Genomic DNA, 19,944 nt, shown 5'->3' on the forward strand with positions numbered 1-19,944 from the left:
ACCACCCCCCGGCTCAGGACCCCCCCGGGCTCAGGACCCCCCCGGGCTCAGGGCCACCCCGCCCGGGCTCAGGGCACCCCCCCCTCCCCCCGGGCTCAGGACCACCCCCCCCCCACCGGGGTTCAGGGCCACTCCCCCCGGGCTCAGGGCCCCCCCTTTAGCCTTACCCCCACTTCCAGGCTCAGGGCCACCTCCCCCTCCAGCTCAGGGGCCCCCCCCCCTTACCCTTACCCCCAGGCTCAGGGCCACCTCCCTCTCCAGCTCAGGGGCCCCCCTTACCCCTCCCCCAGGGTTCAGGGCCACTCCCCCCCTTACCCCTACCCCTGGGCTCAGGGCCACCTCCTGGCGATCTCTGGCTGCCTGCACAGCTGGCACAGCAACTGGCAACCTCTAGCCACTACGCTGCCCACTTCCTCACCATGTGGCTTCCATCCAATCTCACCCCCTCTCCCATCAGCCAGCGACCTCTGGCTGCTGCCCACACAGCTGGCCTCTGGCCACCCCCCCCCCCCCCAACCCCAAATCTGCCACAGGAGCTGGCCCTCCCTCAGTCCTTGGAGTGAGACCTCCCATGGGACGTGCTGAGAGACAACAGACTACAAAACCATCTCTCCCCTCTCTCAATTTTTTTTGATCCTGAGCAGTAGTTGAACCACAATGTAGGTTGACAGTGGAGAAACTGTGACCCCAGCCAGGGGAAGAGGCAGTCAAACTCCAGCTTTTGCCAGCTTGGCTGGAAGGGAACAAATTTGGAGAAGCATCTGGAGAGGTTTGACCACAGTGACAGTGCCATACAAATGCACAGTGCTTCTGCTGTGTATCAGCTTGTCTAGTCCTCCAAGGCCTTTTTGGCTGGCTTCAAAACAACGTTGGGAAAGGTGATTGAGGGTAATTGACGGTGCTGGAATCTCATGTAGCTGAAATTCTGGATGGGTTAAAAACTGATAAAGGGATGCTAGGAAGGTTGGCTACGCTGTGGCTAAATCACCTGGTCCAGGTTGTTGGGAGAAGTAAAGGAAGAACTTGCAGAGGCTCTGGCCGTTGTCCTCCAAACATCCAGAGATGGTACAAGCTCAGTAACTAGACCAGTCAGTTTAATATTGGTGAATAGTGAAAGTCCTTAGGGAACAATAATAAGAGACAGAATTAGCAGTTACTTAGACAAGTGTAAATTGATTAGAGAAAGCCAGTACGAAATTGTTAAAGTCAAGTCATGTCTACCTAAGCTGATGAAATTTTTTGAGTAATAGAAAGGCTCAATAAAGGAAATGGGGTTGATATGAATATATGGGCTGCTGGAAGGCATTTGATAAATTGCCACGTTATAGGCTTGTCATCAAGATTGAAGCTCATGGAATAAAAGCCATTGTAGCAGCATGGATAGAAAATTGATTAAGTATCTGGAAACCATAGTAATGAGATGATTTTCCGAGGGGAGTGTACAGTGGTGTTCCCCAGGGTTTAGTACTGAGACCACTGGTTTCCTAAATGTATATTAATGACTTGTACAGGCCATTGTTTCCAAAGTTACAGGTTACATGAAACTTGGAGACATTGAATTGTGAAGAGGATCGTAAAAGCCTTCGAGGAGAAATGGACAGGCTAATGGAGTAGAGTCTATATAAATGTGAGGGCACAATTTCAAAAGGGATACAAGATCAGAAATATCAGGAGATATGTGATAAGTTATTCTTCAAAGATAATATCTTTCTTCAAAGAAATATCAGGAGATATGTGATAAGTTATTCTTCAAAGATAATATCTTTCTTCAAAGAAATATCAGGAGATATGTGATGTTATTCTTCAAAGATAATATCTTTCTTCAAAGAAATATCAGGAGATATGTGATGTTATTCTTCAAAGATAAGTTCTTCAAAAGTGGCAGACTGAAAAAGTGGTTAAAAAAGGTTATAAGACCAGGGCAAGACAAAAGCAAGGACACCATGATAAGGTTTTGTAAAGCACTGATATAACCATAAGTATTGTGTCTAGTTCAGAGCGCCACACTTTAGGAAAGATGAGAGACTCCAGCAAGGGTGCAGGAGAGATTTACTGCGATGACTCCAGAGATGCTGGATTTTTGTTATGAGGATGAATTGGAGTAGCTTGGGTCTTTGTCCTTGGAACAGAGGGGGTTGCAAGGGAGTCTGATGGAGGTTTTCTTCAAATCGTGAAGGGTCAAGAACCAGGGAACATAGAATAAAGGTGATTCACAAAAGGCCTGAGGAAAATCTTTTCCTTTTCCTCCCCCCCACCACCTCACAGTGAGTGTTTAGGATCTGGAATGCTCTGTCATGGTTTGTAGTGGAGGCAGGTTTAACTTGCACTCGAAACGGAGCTGGAAAAAGATCTGAAAGGAAAGAATTTGCAAAACCACAGAGAGAAAGTTGAGAAGTGGGACTAGCCTGCTTATTCTCACAAACTGGTACAAACTCAACAGTCCAAAATGCCTCCTTCTGTGCTATGACTGTCCCCTGGCTCCATTACATGTGTGGAGGCAGTCACTCCAGCGAGGCCTGCAGCAAAACACTTTGAAATCAAAGCACCAATAAAGGGATCAGGTAGCTGCACTGTAAAGGCAGTTTTATGGCCTTCACACGTAAACAAAATGACCAAAGGGACTGATAAGCTCAAGCATCAAACACAATGTCAGCTAAATCAACCAATTCATGGACTTACAGCAGTTGGTTAAAGATGAAACAATCAACAGCAGGGTTGCTTCAAATTATCACAAGTGTCCTTTAATATTATAAAGGACTCAGGTCAAACTTTCAAAACTTGTATGGAAAAACCTGTGGGCGCCGTAAGCGCGGCGACACTTGCGGGCTGCCCCCAGAACACTACGCAAAATGATGCATTTCACTGTGTGTTTCGATGTACATGTGACTAATAAAGAGATCACTGTCCATTTCCCTCCACAGATGCTGCTCAACCCACCGAGCTCCTCCAGTATTTGTTCGTTGCTCCAGATTCCAGCATCTGCAGTCTCTTGTGTCTCCATTGATACCCTGTATCACGGGAGCAAACCCTTCTGAGTGGGTGCTGGGTAAGTAGTATTCAAGAGGAGTTAAAGAGGACCGTGCACGGGTGATGTTTGACTGCTCAAGATTCAGTTCTATTTGCAGCTCCTCAGCAAATGAGGCAATTCATACCTGCACTCTGGCATAGATAGGGGGAATGCACATAGTCTTTTTCCCAGGGCTGGGGAATCAAGAAGGGCGAGAGAGGAGAGATTTAATAGGAACTTGAGGGGCAACTTTTATTTACTCAGAGGTGGTCAGTATATGGAACGAGCTGCCAGAGGAAGTGGTTGAAGCAGGTATATTAACAACATTTAAAAGACACTTGGACAGCTACGTAGATAAGAAAGGTTTAGAGCTACATGGGTCTGACATGGGCAAATGGGACTAGCTTAGATGGGAATCTTGGTCAGCATGGACCAGTTGGGCCGAAGGTATTGGTTTACTATTGTGATTTGTACCGAGGTGCAGTGGAAAAACTTGTCTTGCATACCAATCATACAGGTCAATTCATTACACAGTGCAGTTACATTGAGTTAGTACAGGTAAAAACAATAACAGTACAGGGTAAAGTGTCACAGCGACAGAGGAATTGCAGTGCAGGTAGACAATAAGGTGCAAGGTCACAACAAGGTAGATTGTGAGGTCAGAGTCCATCTCATCGTATAAGTAGTCTTATCACAGTGGAATAGAAGCTGTCCTTGAGCCTGTGGTATGTGCCCTCAGGCTCCTGTATCTCCCGCAAGGGCTTGTCTCTATGCTGTATGATTCTAATATTCAGACATGGCCTGATAAAAATTCAGGCCACAAAGTGCCAAGCAATGACCATCTCCAGTGAGAGATCATCTAAACAACCACCTTTTAACATTCAATCACATTATTGTCAAATATCCCACAGTCAACATCCTTAGGTTCATCATTGACCAGAATCATAAATGGACATCTGCAAAAATACCAAAAATAGGTCGTCAGAGGCTGGGTATCCTGTGAGTGACTCACCTGTGATAATTTGAAACAACCCTGCCTTTGACTGCATCATCTTTATCCTGTTACAAGTCCATAAATTGGTTGATTTAGCGAGTTAGTCCACTGTCATTGTGTTTGAGTTTATCAGTATTCTGAAAGCTTCTTACTCCAGTGATGAATCTAATGCCACCACTTTCAACTCAAAATCTGTTGCAGCTGATGCAGGCACCATGGTTGTTACTTATCTGCTGACTTGTAAATCGTGCTGAAGCCAGACCACAGGAGTTCAGTGATGATAGCAGAGGTAAATTCCAATAGGCGATTTCTGCAGTGTGAACCAATTACTCTATTTTCTTGGTTATGTGTAAAGTCTGCCTTGTTTGTCCTTACATCCCAAGGTCATTACACATCTACAAGGCACAAGTTGGGAGTGTGAAGGAATACTCCCCATTTGCCTGGATGTGTAGCTCTATTAAACTCTCAAGAATCATGACACCATTCAGGACAAAGCAGCCCACTTGATTGGCACCCCATCATTCACCCCAAACACACATTCCTTCTACCACAGGCACACAGTACTTGCAGTGTGTACCATATGCAAAATACACTGCAGTTACTCATGAAGACTACTCCAACAACAGCTGCTAAATCTGCACCTCTACAACCAAGGGGCAGCAGGAGAATGGGAAGACCAGCACCTCCAAATTGCCTACCATCCTGACTTTTAAATATATCACCGGTCTTTCTGTGTCTAAAGCCTCAAACTCCCTCCTCAGCACAACTATTGCAGCATCTTCACCAGGACTGCAAATGTTCGAGGTTGCTGCTCACAACCACCAAGCCAAGGGTGATTAGGGAGAGCAATAAATTCTCGCCTTGCCAGTGATGCCCAGATCCTGAAAATGAAGAAATACACAAATTATTGAATCAAAAGGAGAACTGAGGGTTTTCTATTCACATCACAAGCTCCATCCAAATTATTGTTTTTAGAAAGGTGATGTGGAACAGCAGGGAATGGAAAGGGGACTTCCAGACAGCGAGATCCAACCAGCTGAAAGCTCAGTATTTAAAGTGGATCCAAGACAGACAAACCGGAAGGCAGAGTCAGAAAAGACAGATGGATTTTCAGGATGTTAAGGGAGATACATTGGATGGGGATGTAGAAGGAAGTGTAGATTAAAATGGTAAGTTTTTTTCATTAGCCAGAGGTTGCTGAGGAGAGTCACTGTGGGGCAGGCTATGGGAAGTTTTGCCTTGTTTCCACTGCAAAATTTAGTGTCAGATCAACAGAACTGAAACCTTCGCCTTCAAAGCTGTGGTAATACTTTGAAAACCCCGTTTTAAAAAAAGCTATAAATCTGGCCTGATTGCACTTAGTGTCATGCACTTGGTTACATAGAATGGGGATTTCTATCCATAGGTTAGAAATCCCCATTCTACATAACCTACCTTCCTGCCCCAATTATAGGTTTGTGCCTTGGCTATTGCCAGAATGGTTTAAGCACTGTCAAATACAAGCTTGTAAACACTCTTTATTGCTCCAAAACACAGCCTGTCCATCACAGCATTTTATTTTGTGTAAAAGTATTTCCATAGATCAGTATATAAACAATATACATGTTTGTACAAGGGCATATCAGGAACTTCCAGTCAGGACTTCCGAAGGTCCAAGAAAGATTCAAATGTTCATCACACTGTTAAACTTTGTTTCTTCAGGTTGAGAGACTCTTCTTTTCATCCTGTGTAGAAAGTATTATAAACTTAAGTAACGTACATAGACACAGACTGAAAAACAATCCACAATCCCTGGAATTTATACTGCCAATCAATATGTGAATACAGACGACAAATAATTAAATAGCTTATTTCGGTTCTCCTCAAGATACTGATTTACAAAGTGAACTTTTATTTTTACTGCAGACTTTCATAACTTTTTTTTAATATATCCCCATATTAGTGCATTTATTCCAATTCTCAACTTTATCTCCTGGTAATCATTTGCAAAGTTTCCATGAACCATTTGATGTGGAAGAATCAAAATTGTCTCTGACTAACAGCAGGCAGATGCCTCCACTGAGTTTGGCTCTTGCCACAGCCACACTCTCTCCACCAACTCCCCTCCAAACCAGAAACCTGATGAAAGGTCATCAACCTGAAACATTGACTGTTTCTCTCTCTGCAAGCATTGCCTGACCTACAGAGGATTTTCAGCATCCTCTGTTTTTAAGAAACCATAGCATTCAGTTTCAACTTGTACGTCACTACCAACACCAGGACCACTATTTCATCTGCTCCCAACTGGCCCCCACCCCATCATATCTTAGATCCTCATCCCATCTCAATCTGTACCCTTCTTAGTAGAGAGAGAATGGCTGTGCCAAGAGCCAAACTCAGCAGGGGCAACCGCCTGTTGTTAGTCACAGACAACTTTGTTTCTTCCACGTGAAATACTTCATGGAAACTTTGGAAATGATTACCAGGAGATAAAGGTGCTTTTATAGTGAGAGAAAAGAGTACTGAATAACCATACATGTAATAGGGGTACAGAGAAAAACAATCTGAATTGTGGAAGTCTGAAGTAAAAGTGAGAGTGCAGTATGTATATCACCATCTATACATTTTAACTTGGGAACCCTGGAAGCTTGTGAACCTGTTGCAACATTCAATACAAACATTGATCCTCAACTCTATTTGTCCACCTTCACTCCATTCACTCAAAGTGTCGCACCCACATCCTATACCATACCACCTCCCACTGGACACCAGGTCAGTGACCACTACTACCTCTGGGCTAAAGGTTTTAAAGTCTATACCCTCTCCACACTCACCCACTTTATGAAAAGCAAAACAAGTAGCTGCAGATGTTGGAAATCCAAAATAAAAACTGAAAATGCTGGGGATTACTCAGCGGATCAGGGAACATCTGTGAATGGAGAATATTTCAGGACAATGAACCTTTACCAAACTTAGGGAAGTGAGAAAGCATGCACGTTTTAAGCTGCAGAGAGGGGTGGTGGTGGAGAGAAAGGGAATCTTTGTGATAGAATGGAAAGAGAGAAATGGCCATGATACAGAATGGCCATGATCTGGCTGTCTAGGGGAACAGATTTCACTAGATAGTCACACAGCCACCTTCATTCCCATGGTCTCCAAATCTAAAATGCAATGAGCCAGAAAGTGGGTGAGAGATGCCAAGTAGATGGGCATTTGGGGTATGTGCCTAAATTGTACATGTTGCAATGAAAAGTTTAAACAATTAATAAAGTTTCGAAGATCATGTAATAAGAATCCACCAGGGTGTGACGCACCTTAAGGATCTGTCGAAGCTCTTGCAAAGCCTCCTCATAGCGCGGGATCAGAGGCCTCAGGTGTTCTGGTTTCACCAGCTGCTTCTTCAGGTTTGCGCTGCCGGCATCGCTCAGCATCTGAAGAAACTGTTTCTCCTGCAAATTAAGTGGCCAAATGTTCAGTACCCACAGGCCAGAGTAACAAACATGGGGAAAAGGGACAACCTCACATTAGCACAGGTCGAATTTAAAAACAACAATGGCATCCTGGCGTTTATAAATCAAAGTATTGAGTATAGGAGTTGGAATGTTTTGGTGACTTTGTATAAGTCATTGGTGAGACCAAATTTGGAATATTGTGTGCAGTTCTGGTCACCGAACTACAGGAAGGATGTCAGTAAGATCGAAAGAGTGCAGAGGAGATTTACTAGAATGTTGCCAGGTCTTCAGGAGTTGAGTTACAGGGAAAGACTGAGCATGTTAGGACTTTATTCCTTGGAGCGGAGAAGAATGAGGGGAGATATGATAGAGGTTTACAAAATGATGAGGGGCATAGACAGAGTTAATGCAAGTAGGCTCTTTCCACCTAGATTAGGAGAGATAAGTACGAGAGGCCATGGCTTTAGGGTGAAAGGGGAAAGGTTTAGGGGGAACATTAGAGGGAACTTCTTCACTCAGAGTGGTGGGAGTGTGGAATGGGCTGCCATCTGATGTGGTAAATGCGGGCTCACTCTTAACTTTTAAGAGTAAATTGGATAGATACATGGACGGGAGAGGTCTGGAGGGGTATGGGCTGGGGGCAGGTAAATGGGACTAGCAGAATAATGTTTTGGCACAGACGAGAAGGGCCGAATGGCCTGTTTTCTGTGCTGTAGTTTTCTATGGTTCTATCTGCTGAAACAGCCGAGTCAGCAAATCACTGACAATGCCTTTATTTAAAATGTGCACCTGGCAACCAGGTTACGGGCGTTAATATCCAGCAGCTCCGCCTGGCACCAGGAGTGGAGACACTGGCTGTCAGAGGCTGGTGGAGGATGGAAGGTTCCATGACAATTTTTATTCAACGGGAGCACAGGAGTAAGAAAGGCTCCCAGGGACCCACCTGCACTTTTAGGAGGAGTGTGAATGCCAGCCCGGTGTTCCCAGCTCGAGCAGTTCGACCAACTCTAGGGGGAAGAAAAAAAAATTCCATTTCCAAACAGGAACTTACAAGGAGCAGAAGGCTAAATATAAATTCTGGTGAAAGAATAACATGGAACAGTACAACACAGGAACTTGGCACAGTCAAGGGGAAACTATGAGATTGTCCTAAAGTCAAAGTGTGTTAATTTCTCCCATGTTCCAAGAGATCACTTTAATTCAAATTACAGGCTGTCTGCAGGAAGTACAGAGCTGCCGTGTACTTGACATGCCGACCAGTCAACAAGGGCAAAGAATTCATGGATTACTTTGTGATTAGGAGGGAGGTCACCTGGATAGCTACTTCCTCTCGGTGCTCAAATTTCTAATGTTCTCCCACCCCACCATTCATCAGGTCAAATCCAATCTCTGTGCTCCCAGTCACAAAGTGAGGGAAGGGGTAATCAGCTATCAAGTGATATTCTTCAGTCTGGGTTTTGCCAGGGGTCTACATCTCACAAATTCATGCTCAAAACATGCACCAAAGAGCTTAATTATAGAGGTGAGGAATACAACAAGGAGCCGTCGGGGGCAGATCAGCCATGATCACATTGAACGGTGGGGGAGACTAGAGCAGCACAGTCCCTAGTCCTGCTCCTGTTTTCTTATGTTCTTATAACGCTGCACTGTTTAATGCCTAGCAGCCAGTCGTATCAGAAGATCCAGTATTTCCAGTTGGGGAGATCAGTGTTTACTGGAATGGCATTTTGTACAAAGTGCAGTTTGGACTGATTGCTAAAAGACAGCAATAAGTTGCTCCACACACAATGATTTACTGTTTAGAATATTAAGGAAAGGCTAGAAATCAGGTCATAGAAACCCACACTACCATTACTTCACACTACAGTGTCTATTGTAATAGTGCTTCTGGGAGGAAGGGGGGGCAGAAAAATTATATGGACAAGGATATAGAGCTGATCAAAATTAAGCTCAGGTTTGAGCATGTGTTAGTTTGTCTGTTCCTTCCATTATTGACTTCCATCACAAAGAGTTGTAAATTACAAACGTTTCTAATTGGGTAGAATATGCACATCAGCCCAAAGTTTGTCCCTTCTTTCTCCTGCCCTCCTCTGAACCCTTCTTCCTCCAGCTTTTCTGTATTGAACCTTCATCCCATTATGTGTGCCATGCTTTCATCTTGTTCTCCAGAATTTATGTCTCCTCCTTAAAAAACACCTCGTCACTAAGGATATCACTCTCCATTATAGTAGCTACTTTGACTTGGTGTACCGTCTCCCCAGACCTCAAAAGCATGGGACGTTTCCTACATGAAAGATCATTCAAAAGTACAAGTTATTGTTAAGTAGATAGGATTTGCACTAACAAAAGAAAAACCTGCTCCATAATATACTTGATTTGTGAACTGGAGGAACGGCTTTAGGTATAGTCGTACATAATACATCAGCAGGAAATGTTGTTCATTATCCAGACACACTCCTTCTAAACCGAGCCAGTGCTTTGTGTGTTCAGATATTGCCATTTTTGTTTCGCTTTACAATTGGTTTTATTTCCATCATTATCTATTGAGTCAAAAATTAATTAGATGACAAGAATGATGAGATGATAGTGGGCAGGAAGGCTGAAGCAGGGAAGGGCACTGAGCTTCCTGTTGGAACCACTGATTACCTGTGGATGTATGTCCGGATAAAGTGTGGAGCATCGTAATTAATCACACATGTGACATTGCTCACATCAATTCCTCTGGCGGTTGCATCGGTACTGATCAGTCTGTGGGGAACAAAGCATTAAAGGTTATCCAACTGAGACAGACAATGTGTCACCAATCCACAGCCCCAGCAATAGGCTCACTGTGTAACCCTAGCCATGTGTGCAAGCATAACATAGAACTCATGCACTCATGAAAATGCACCACACTGCATACATGCAAAGGCCATGCACCAAGCAGATGTATGCACACACACTTACATTTGGAGCTTTCCTTGTTCAAATTGTTTCAATGTTTTTCGTCTTTCGCTAGGTGACAGTCTGGAAGAAAACTCTGCCACGTGAACACCACCAAAGGCACGAAGTAATAGGAACAATCTAAAACACACAAGAAACGAGTGTCACAGACCTGACTCTGTAGAACAGGGAAATGAATTACTGTCACCCTGTTGATCTTATGTAACAAGGAGGCACATTGTAAGCTTGCTGCTCCGGCCTGTGTAAGTGCAGGAGATATCTCACTGAAAGTTACATGTTAAACAAAATTAGTAACTGAATGGAAAGGCTGGCAACCTGTGAGATGCATCCCTGGAGTTAGTGAAGCACAGGATTCGACTGAACTTCATTCTCAGGACAAAGTAGAGGATTATCAGAGGCTTCTTGTTGAGCTGACATGGGACATAAAACTCCTGCAGGGAAGAAACAACAATTCTTTCAAGAATATTCAAGATTTGACATCATACAACCCAAATACAAACAGTCGTAAATATCTTCTCAACTTGCAGCCTTGCCACTTACTGACTCTATGATGGTTGTAGCACGGAAGGCAGAAAAGTGGCTAACCATCACTAATTATATTCCAAACAAACCCTATACACTATTACCACGTACCCTGGAGTGGCTCAGGGGCACAGCTAATAGAGCTGCTGCCTTGCTCTCCAGCAACCCAGGTTCAATCCTGACCTCCAGTGCTGTCTGTATGGAGTTTGCATGTTCTCCGTGACCACACGGGTTTCTCCTGGGTGCTCCGGTTTCCTTCCACATTCCATAGACAGGTTAATTGGGCACTGTGAGTCGCCCCCAGTGTGTAAGTGGGTGTTAGAATCCAGAGCAAGTTGATGGGAATGTTAGGAGAATAGACTACAGAGATATTAGTGCGGAAACGTGATTGTGACAAGCTAAAACGGTTTCCTTGTACATTGTAATGAAATATAGCAACAAGGCAACCCCCTCCAAGGGAATATCACCACAATATAGCCCCTTGTTAGGCTGGTTGCCAAACCTTGTTCAAATACATCTCTGACACCACTCCTGGATGGCATGTAACATGGTGATACAGAGCAAATGAGAATCAATTAGCCTCTGTTTGGAAACAGCTGAAGAGGAGAAGAGGAAACGAGAGGGAGATAATGGCTCAGTGGGTAGCACTCTCATTCTGAGTCCGGAAGTCCTGATTTGAAGTCACACTCCAGAGATCTGAGCATTAATGCAGGTGGACACCAGTGCAGTACTGAGGGAGGTGGCATGGTTGGAGAGCCACCTTTGAGATGAGACATTAAACCAAGGATGTGTGTCCCAGCTCAGGTGAATGTAGAAAATTCATCTTTTGAAGAATAGTGAATTCTCCCTGGCATTCTGGCCAGTTACTACCCCCAAGCCAACGTCACTGGAACAATCTATCTCAGGGTCAGAGAGACTCAGCATGGAAACAGGCCCTTTGGCCCACTGAGTTCATGGCAACCATCAACCCATTACACCAATCCTACATTAATCTCATTGTTTATTCTCCCCACATTCCCATCAACTGCCCCTGGTTTCTACCCCTCACGTACACACTAGGGGGCAATCAACCTACCACTATCCTATCTGTTTGCCTCAGCTTGCTATGCACAAATCGGCTACATTACAACATTGACTTCATTTCAAAATTACTGTTTGGATGGAAAGTGTTGGGATGACCATGGTTATGAAAGATATTAAACAAATGCAAGCCTTTTCTTTTAAGAGGGGCTAATTGCCAGAACTTGTCCACGTAGCAGTGTACATCAGTTCAAACCCTATCTCAATCCCGCCCTATGGTGCTGCTTCTTGGGTCGCATCCCTCTTCATCATCAGGCGCGTGGGCTTGTGCTCTTTCCACAGGCTGGTTCTGGTCTGTTCCTTCACTCCAACTCCTTCAGACCAAAAGAGTGGTGATGCATCAAACTCTTCCTAATCCTTGCTGTACTGGTACTTATCCTGCTGAGGGGAGGGGCGGTACAGTCTGCAGCACAACTTTCGCACTGCTCACAGAAATAAATACATGTGCTAATGGCAATGCAACTCGAACACACCCATCACTAGTGCTGGCAAAACACCAATGGGACATGTAATAGGCAGAATTAACAATACACAAATTCTGTCTGGAACATTGCAGATTCCTTTACCATAGGATCACCAAGTATAGGATAACTCAGGAGTCAATTATATGCATCAAAAGCTAAACACTAATCCAACCCCTCATCCAAAAACGACCCAAAGCAATACAACAACATTCACACCCAGGACAGCTTTAGCCTCCCCGTCTCAGCCGACCCGGTCATACACCACTTCCTCCATCCTGATTTCCCTTGTGGAACTGACTAAGGAGAGACCTTAGCTTTGCCAAGAAGCTGTATAAGTATGCAGAGTTCTCCCTGCATCTTACTGCTTGGTGACAAGATCAAGTTGAGCTAAGCTCCTGATCCCTGTTTTGCTGCCAAGGAGAGATGAGGAGGACAAGTCTGCTGCCACTCCACAAATGCAGAGAGAAACTGTAAACTGCCAGTCTCTTGCACATATCCACTTGTCAGTTGTTTCCTTATTTCCATTGATTGTATGCCAGCTCTCACAGCACTCTCACATGACTTTCCCTGTAACCTCTTCCCCCAGCTTCCCCATGAATGCCCATGTCCCATCCTATGCCCAGAATGTACCAATCACCTACGTGCTAAGTGCAGTTTACAATGGCCAGTTATCTTAACTAACACATCTTTGGAATGTGGAAAGAAACAGTAGCACCCGTGGGAAACACACAGAGTCATAGGGCAAATATGCAAACTCCACACAGACAGCATCAGAGGTCAGGGATGAACCCTGGTCACTGGCTCTGAGGCAGCAGCTCTACAATCTGAGTCACTGTGCCACCCTGTGCTCTTCCCCTCACACCAGCCCCTTGTGCTATTCAGCTACAGATAGCACCAGCCATCTGGCCCTAATATGCTTTGGAATTCCTTCCCTAAACTTCTACCTCTCCACACCTCCCTTAAGATTGTTCTAAGAGCTACTTCAAGATCAAAATCACCTTTCGTGATTCAGCATTCTTATTATTTTCATCTACACCTCCCTGAAGAGACTTGGGATATTCTTCTGCAGTACAGGTGTCAGTTGGAGCACACAGCAGAATGACTTTTGCGAAAAGCAGGTACAGAGTGCACTGGGGACGTGATATGTGTTGTTCAGAGCACTTAAGGTGTGAAGAATAATGCTCGTTTGCCTTGAGATCATCAAGCTGTTTCCATACAGAAGACCCTGATCCAACATGCAGGAAACTGCCCAACAAAATCCAATCACGTGTCTCCATGTCCTACTCTGCCTAGAGACTCACTGATGGGTTGGAATACATCGTGTGCTTTTGCCTGCTCGGTGAGGATCACTGCCCTTGGACCTGCTCCCAATTATAGTAACGTACAAAGAAGCTCCCAAAATATCATTAAATTCAAAAGTACGATGTACATACATACACAAGTTCATTCCTACAAGTGGCAGAACTAGTTTCCCCTCTCTCTCCACTGATCATATTTGTTCTCTTATCAGTCTTATGTGCTTTTGATGCTACTCATTACAATATGGTGCAGGTATGGATACCAAATTGAGTAATTTTTGTGTATTTTCCGACTTACCGACAAAAATCAACTTACGGACATCTGTAAAAACAGAACCCAATCATTACCCAGGGACAGACTGTACTCTGGTTTAATGATTGGCCTCTTATCTTGTAATTATGTCCTCTTGTTCAACATTCTCCCACTAGTGAAAACATCTCAACATCTATACTGTCAAGCACCTTTAGGATCTTATATGTTTCAATGAGATCACCTTTCATTCTTTTAAGTTCCAATGAATACAGACCCAACCTATTTAGCTTCACAGACTAAAGGATACAGACCCAACCTATCTGGACAGGACAATCCTCTCATCCCAGGATTAACCTGGTGAATCTCTTTTGGACTGCTTCCAATACTACTATATTTTTTCTTAGGTAAGGGAACCAAAAAGGTGTGTAGTATTTCAGGTCTGACTCACCAACATCCTGTACAATTGTAACAAAGCTTCCCTATTTCTAAACTCCAACCCCTCTGCAGTGAATATGCCATTTCCTCTCTTAACTACCTGCCTGCTAGCTTTTTGAGATTCATGCACAAGAGAACCTAGATCCTTATGTACTTTGCTCATTTGCAGTCTCTTCCCTTTTAGATTATAATCTGCTTTTTGATTCCTCTTACCTCAGCTTGAGTCTCATACTTTGTTTAACTCTTTCCAAAGCAGTGATTTAAAAAAGTTCATGACTGAAATCTTTCATAACACGGGAAGGATTAAATGTTCTTTGGTGTGGCTTGACTTTTTACTTGGCTCTGAAATCCAGCCAAGGTTTGTGGAACAAAAGACTACTTTCTCAGAACTGTAAACGAAAAGGGCCCAAGGGAATCTCCATCCCATCATACAGCTGATAAAATCCCTTCAAAAGAGAATGGACTGTCACACCAGGTGTCTCTCTCACACACGACTGAACAGAAAACTCAACAGAGTTCAAAGCATTGCAGAACACTTTTGTTCAGTCAGCAAGGATGACTCTGAGCTTCCAACTTCCGGTCACCCCGTACCGACACAGACCTCTTATCCCTAGCCTCTTACAGTGTTCCACTGAAGCTCAAAGAGCATCTCGAGTTCAATCTCAGCCCTCAGGATTCACACTGAATTCAACAGTTTCAGACAGCCAGTTCTGATGCATGGTCATTAACCTAGAATGTTACCTTGGACATTGCTTGCCTAGATGGGTATTTCCAGATTCTCCTTTATTTCAGATTTCCAGCAACTGGAGAGTCCTGTATCTCACAGTTCCAGCACTCTATCTTTTCCCATTTCCTCTGTTCTTAATCTTCTATTTACACCCAGGTCAGACAGATCAATTGCAACTGACAAGCTTGCCTCATTTTCTCTCAACCTGCCAACATCAGATTCTAGTTGCATGTTTGTCATGCAGTTTCTCTTGGTTTCCATCCTATCACAGACGTTCTCTCCACCCCTCCTCCTTTTCTACAGCTTAAAACAAGTTTCTAACTTTTCTTAGTTTTGATGAAAGGTGAGCAATCCGAAATTTTAACTGTTTTTCTCTCTCCACACTTTGTCTCAGCTGCTGAATAATTCCAGTATTTTCTGTTTCTATTTATGACAAACCACTTCTCTCTCCTTCTAATGCAGACAGCAGATTATAATGGGAAAATTAATTACCAATTTTATGTCAGCCATGGCTCAGGGGTTATTGCCCTTCCTGAATCAGGAAAACATCTCACTCTAAAGGCTGAAATTCAGGGAAAACTGCTCTCTGTGGTGTTCTGGAAAAGAGGATCAAATAAGGATCCTTGCCCTTGCCCTGTGAACATGCACAATCTCACAACACTATTTCAAAGAGCAGCAGCAAAGTTCTTATGACTACAATAAAAGCATATAAAAGAAGTCAGCCAAATGGCCTCTAAAGCCTCTCCAACATTCAATGAGATTTTTCCCACTTACTTATTCTATCTCTGCAAACTCTGGATCCCATCTATATTCGCCACAATGCACCAGCCTTCAATGCACCAGAACAACCTCAGGTTGATTGAGGAAGATGGTTTTGGAAGATCGAAACCTCAAACTCATGGTTTACTAGGCAGTGGCTATCCTGCCTCCTATATGCTTCTGAGACCCAAGACTACCTGATGGCCTGCGACCAAAGATTTTCAAGTAAGTGGCTGCAAAGAAGTGTGATGATCTTATTCAAAAGGAAGGAAGACTAAAAGCAGGCAACTACAGCCCTGACAGTGCCTGTTGGTGGAAAGATTCAGGAGTCCACAATCAAGGAACAAATAGCTAGTCACTTAGAGAACCGTAATGCAATCAACTGTGAATCTCTGGGATTCTTTACCCTGGATGTTTGAGGAGGCTAGATGGCTGGAGGTATGTGAGGAAATAAATCAATTTTCAAAAGATCAGGGAATTGAGGGCTATGAGGATCTGTGATGATATTGAAATGGTGGGGCAGGTTTGAGGGGCCAGGTGGCCTACTCCTTCTCATGATCTTCTGCATCTTAAGGCACTGTAAAGATACCACCAATGCTGGCTCTATAAAATCCTCCTGATTCACTGAAAGGATAAGTGAACCAACATCATTGTCCTCTCCCAGGCCAACATTTCCAGCACTGAGGTCCCAGACACAGTCAGCTACATTGGGCAGGCTACATTGTTCACAAGCCTCCTTGAAAAAAATGCAGCATCTCCACTGACTCCTTGGAATCTTTGGCCCATGTCTGCTCAAAGGGGAGAAGGAGCTTTTGGGAGAACCTCAATTCCAGGCATTTGAAGGACACAGAAGTGCTGCCTTACAAACTACCCACTTGCCCACCAGTCAGGGACCTCCTGCCCCATCTGTGGAAGAGATTGCAGTTCCCACATGGAGTTCATTAAGCAACATGGAGTCCACAAAACCCAAGTGGAAGCAAAGTCATTCTTGATTTCAAGGGTCTAGGAAGACGGTCAGCAAATTTGTCTGCAACATATTTCGGCACTTACCTAAGTAATTAATATAGATTGTCTGTATTTGAGGCCCCAGTGCCTATCCCTACTATATCTCGCTAGTTAGTTCAGCAGCCTAAAAATGACCTATTTGTCTTCACTCTCGGCTCTGTTAATTAGCCAATCTTCTAGCTATGCCAATATATTACCCCCAATGCCATAAATTCTTACCCTGTGTATAAGTTTTATTTTGTATACGGAACCTTATCAAATGCCTCGTGGAAATCCAAGTACACTATTCATTCCCCTTTATCCACCCTGTGCCTCAGATCCTCAAAAACTCTGACAAATTTGCCAAACATGATCTCCCTTTCATAAAACCATGTTGACTCTATTATTTTTGTCCAGCCTATATCACTCAAGGGAATTATCTGATTATCTCAATACTGCTTGTAGAAACTATATTGGCTTTGAAGCACATAGAGGTTCCCTTTAGTTGTGAAAGGTTCTGGGTCAATACAATTTTCTCCTTATATGGCAATCAAAATAAAACTGATCTCAAACCGTCAGTACACACCGTCAATCCCTCGGGCAAGGTGTACTTGTTTTCTGCAGAGCCAGCTGGTGGCTGCTGCTCGCCCAGGGTCACATGTGGTTCCTGCTCCTGTGGCGTGTAATTAGCAGTAAACAGCCGAGGATGGTGCAGTGCCAACTGTTGCAACTTCTCAGAATCCTTGGTGAGGGTGGCAGAGAACAGCAGTTTCTGCAGAGGCATCTGCAAGCGGGAGTGGCTGTGGAATGAACCTCGGGTTATTAAATACAGAAATAGAGAAAGACAACAAAAATACAGAGAGGTGGTAACATTGCAGGTTCTCAGTGCAGCTATACTGCTGACTATTAATACTGTTGCTGCTTGGTCACATGGAGCCATTCTTTCCTTTCACAAACAGAAACACAGCATTGAAGGAAGAGGAGAATTTTAAAAAGTAATTATTTTACACCAGTCACAGTAACAGTCATTCATTGTGAATTTAAAAACACAAGTAACCTATTTGCTCACGCACTTAAAGTGCCCTTCACTTCAATGAAACTTGTCAACTTTATTACATCCGATAGTCAACTACAAGGTTCAAGTAACCTGGTGCATTTTTAATAACCTCTCCCTGCTTATCAAAGAGATGTTGGAAGGCTTTCCCAATTCAGAATCAGTCTTTAAAATATTACAATAGTTATTCTATTATCAGTTTCCAAAGCTAATTGTATAATATTGTGTTGTATAGTAATAGCAAAACAAAAGAATTGAAATCTTAAAATGTCAGCTGTGGGTCCAATAACAATTTAATTGTTTCCAGTTTATTCCAAAGTAAACCTAAGCTGATGCTCTCAGGTAAAAGTAAATGATCTTCTCTGGAGAAGAGCAAACTTGTCGTCTTTGGTCAATTGCTAACTCTTCAACCATCCTCACTAAAATAGTTTATCTGGTAAGTACTACATTTCTGCTTGCTGGACTTGTGTGGATCTGTGTGAGTTGCTGTGTTTCCTGCCTTGCAACAATGACTACACTTACAAAACAGCATTTCACTTGCTATAATATGCTTTAGGGTATCATGAGGTCATGATGGTGCTATGGAAATGCAAGTACTTTCTCTTGAAATGAAGCAAGCCTGTTCATTAGACTGCCGACTATATGTTAAACAGATTTGAAAATTCTCAACAGGGGGATGCCCAAATAGCAAGAAGTGCAATATCTACATTAGAAATAACAGGCCTTCAATAACCAGCAATTTGATGAAAAACACAGATTCAATCTCCAGAACTGTTCAACTACCTACTTAGTTCACAAATGTTTAAACTGAATAGACTATTGTGCAATCAATTTCAGGAAATTTGATACACAGTGCAGCAATTAACTGCTCCCACTGGGCGTATTAGGATGTGTCATAATTTGTATATTTTATTTCCATAGGTACGAAATTGCAAAACTTTGACTAAAAGTATGGACAGCTGAGTCCAATAGTAGGGTTTCAGAATGAAAGATAAATCTGCAGATGATGGCCATTTTGGATAAAACAGAATGCATCACCTGGTGTATACCAGACTCAGTCACGTAACAAGCCCAGTCAAATCTACTCTGAGATCAGATACTCTAAGATTCAGTCTGTGCTACGTGATTTCTCATAATTGACTAACAAAGGATGGAAATGAAGCTATAACTACACACCATGTGTCTTGAAGATCCTTAGCCGTTATTCAAATATTTTTAATTTTGTACAAGTTACTGGAGGCCAATTTGGAATACAATGTTGGGCATTGCTCCCTCAAAAGTTCACTAATACATGAAGGAAGCAAGATGAGGTTTGATCCTAAAAATCAGGAATTCAAGTTGTAACAGAAAATGCAATTGACTTTCATGAAGAGGTTTGAATATGGATATGACTCAAGTCTTTAAAACAAAGAGTTAAGGATAACTTAGGTATAGTGGTCAACCTTGATTTGTTAGGGTAAAGCTACAGGAATTCAGAACTACCTAACCTTCAAGCAAACTAGCTTTAAGCCTCTTCCTTTCCTCTAGGCTGAGGATGAAACAACAGTCAACAATTGCACTGTATTATAGCAACTAATTTTCAAAAATATTTAAAGTACAAATAGATGATTAAATAATCAAAAGACCTAAAAGCAAAGGAAAACAATGAATCATATGGTGAGAGGCTAACATGATATTTTCTGGTTGCAAGCAAGAAGCTCAACTTCTCTCAACGCAAGTAAACAGGGTAGAACCCTTGAAACAGTAGATTACTCCAGGTCTATGGGCTATACAGCCTTTAATCTTTAAATCTGCATTATATTCCAGCAGTTTCAATACAGTGGGAGAGGATGATATAATGCCAGCCACTTGAAATATTTCTAAAAACATAGTACATTTTCAAAATAAAAAGCTATTTTCTTTCCAAGCTAACGATGAATCCCACCCCAGCGATGGATCCCAATCCTTCACCGGAAGGGTGAGAAAGGGGCGGGACCAGCTGCTCTGAGTCATG

General features: G+C 43.2%; 2 protein-coding genes across 5 annotated transcripts in view; both read right to left on the bottom strand.

The window, feature by feature from the left end:
- LOC127579164 (maternal protein exuperantia-like) overlaps positions 1-19,944 on the bottom strand; it is a 103,109-nt gene that overhangs the window by 41,104 nt on the left and 42,061 nt on the right. The window lies entirely within an intron of this gene.
- Positions 5,496-19,944, bottom strand: part of ddx51 (DEAD (Asp-Glu-Ala-Asp) box polypeptide 51) — a 42,861-nt gene continuing 28,412 nt past the window's right edge. Inside the window, exons 10-16 of one of the 2 annotated variants that reach the window (XM_052031767.1) lie at positions 17,484-17,697; positions 10,691-10,806; positions 10,379-10,495; positions 10,079-10,180; positions 8,376-8,439; positions 7,295-7,429; positions 5,496-5,725 (exon numbers count right to left, since the gene is read on the bottom strand). In XM_052031767.1, coding sequence (XP_051887727.1) covers positions 5,699-5,725; positions 7,295-7,429; positions 8,376-8,439; positions 10,079-10,180; positions 10,379-10,495; positions 10,691-10,806; positions 17,484-17,697 — 775 coding nt within the window. In that variant the 3' untranslated portion in view covers positions 5,496-5,698. The remainder of the gene's footprint in view (positions 5,726-7,294; positions 7,430-8,375; positions 8,440-10,078; positions 10,181-10,378; positions 10,496-10,690; positions 10,807-17,483; positions 17,698-19,944) is intronic. The other variant, XM_052031768.1, reaches the window with a different exon arrangement.

Source organism: Pristis pectinata, chromosome 17 (assembly GCF_009764475.1).
Source record: "Pristis pectinata isolate sPriPec2 chromosome 17, sPriPec2.1.pri, whole genome shotgun sequence".
Classification (NCBI taxonomy): domain Eukaryota; kingdom Metazoa; phylum Chordata; class Chondrichthyes; order Rhinopristiformes; family Pristidae; genus Pristis; species Pristis pectinata.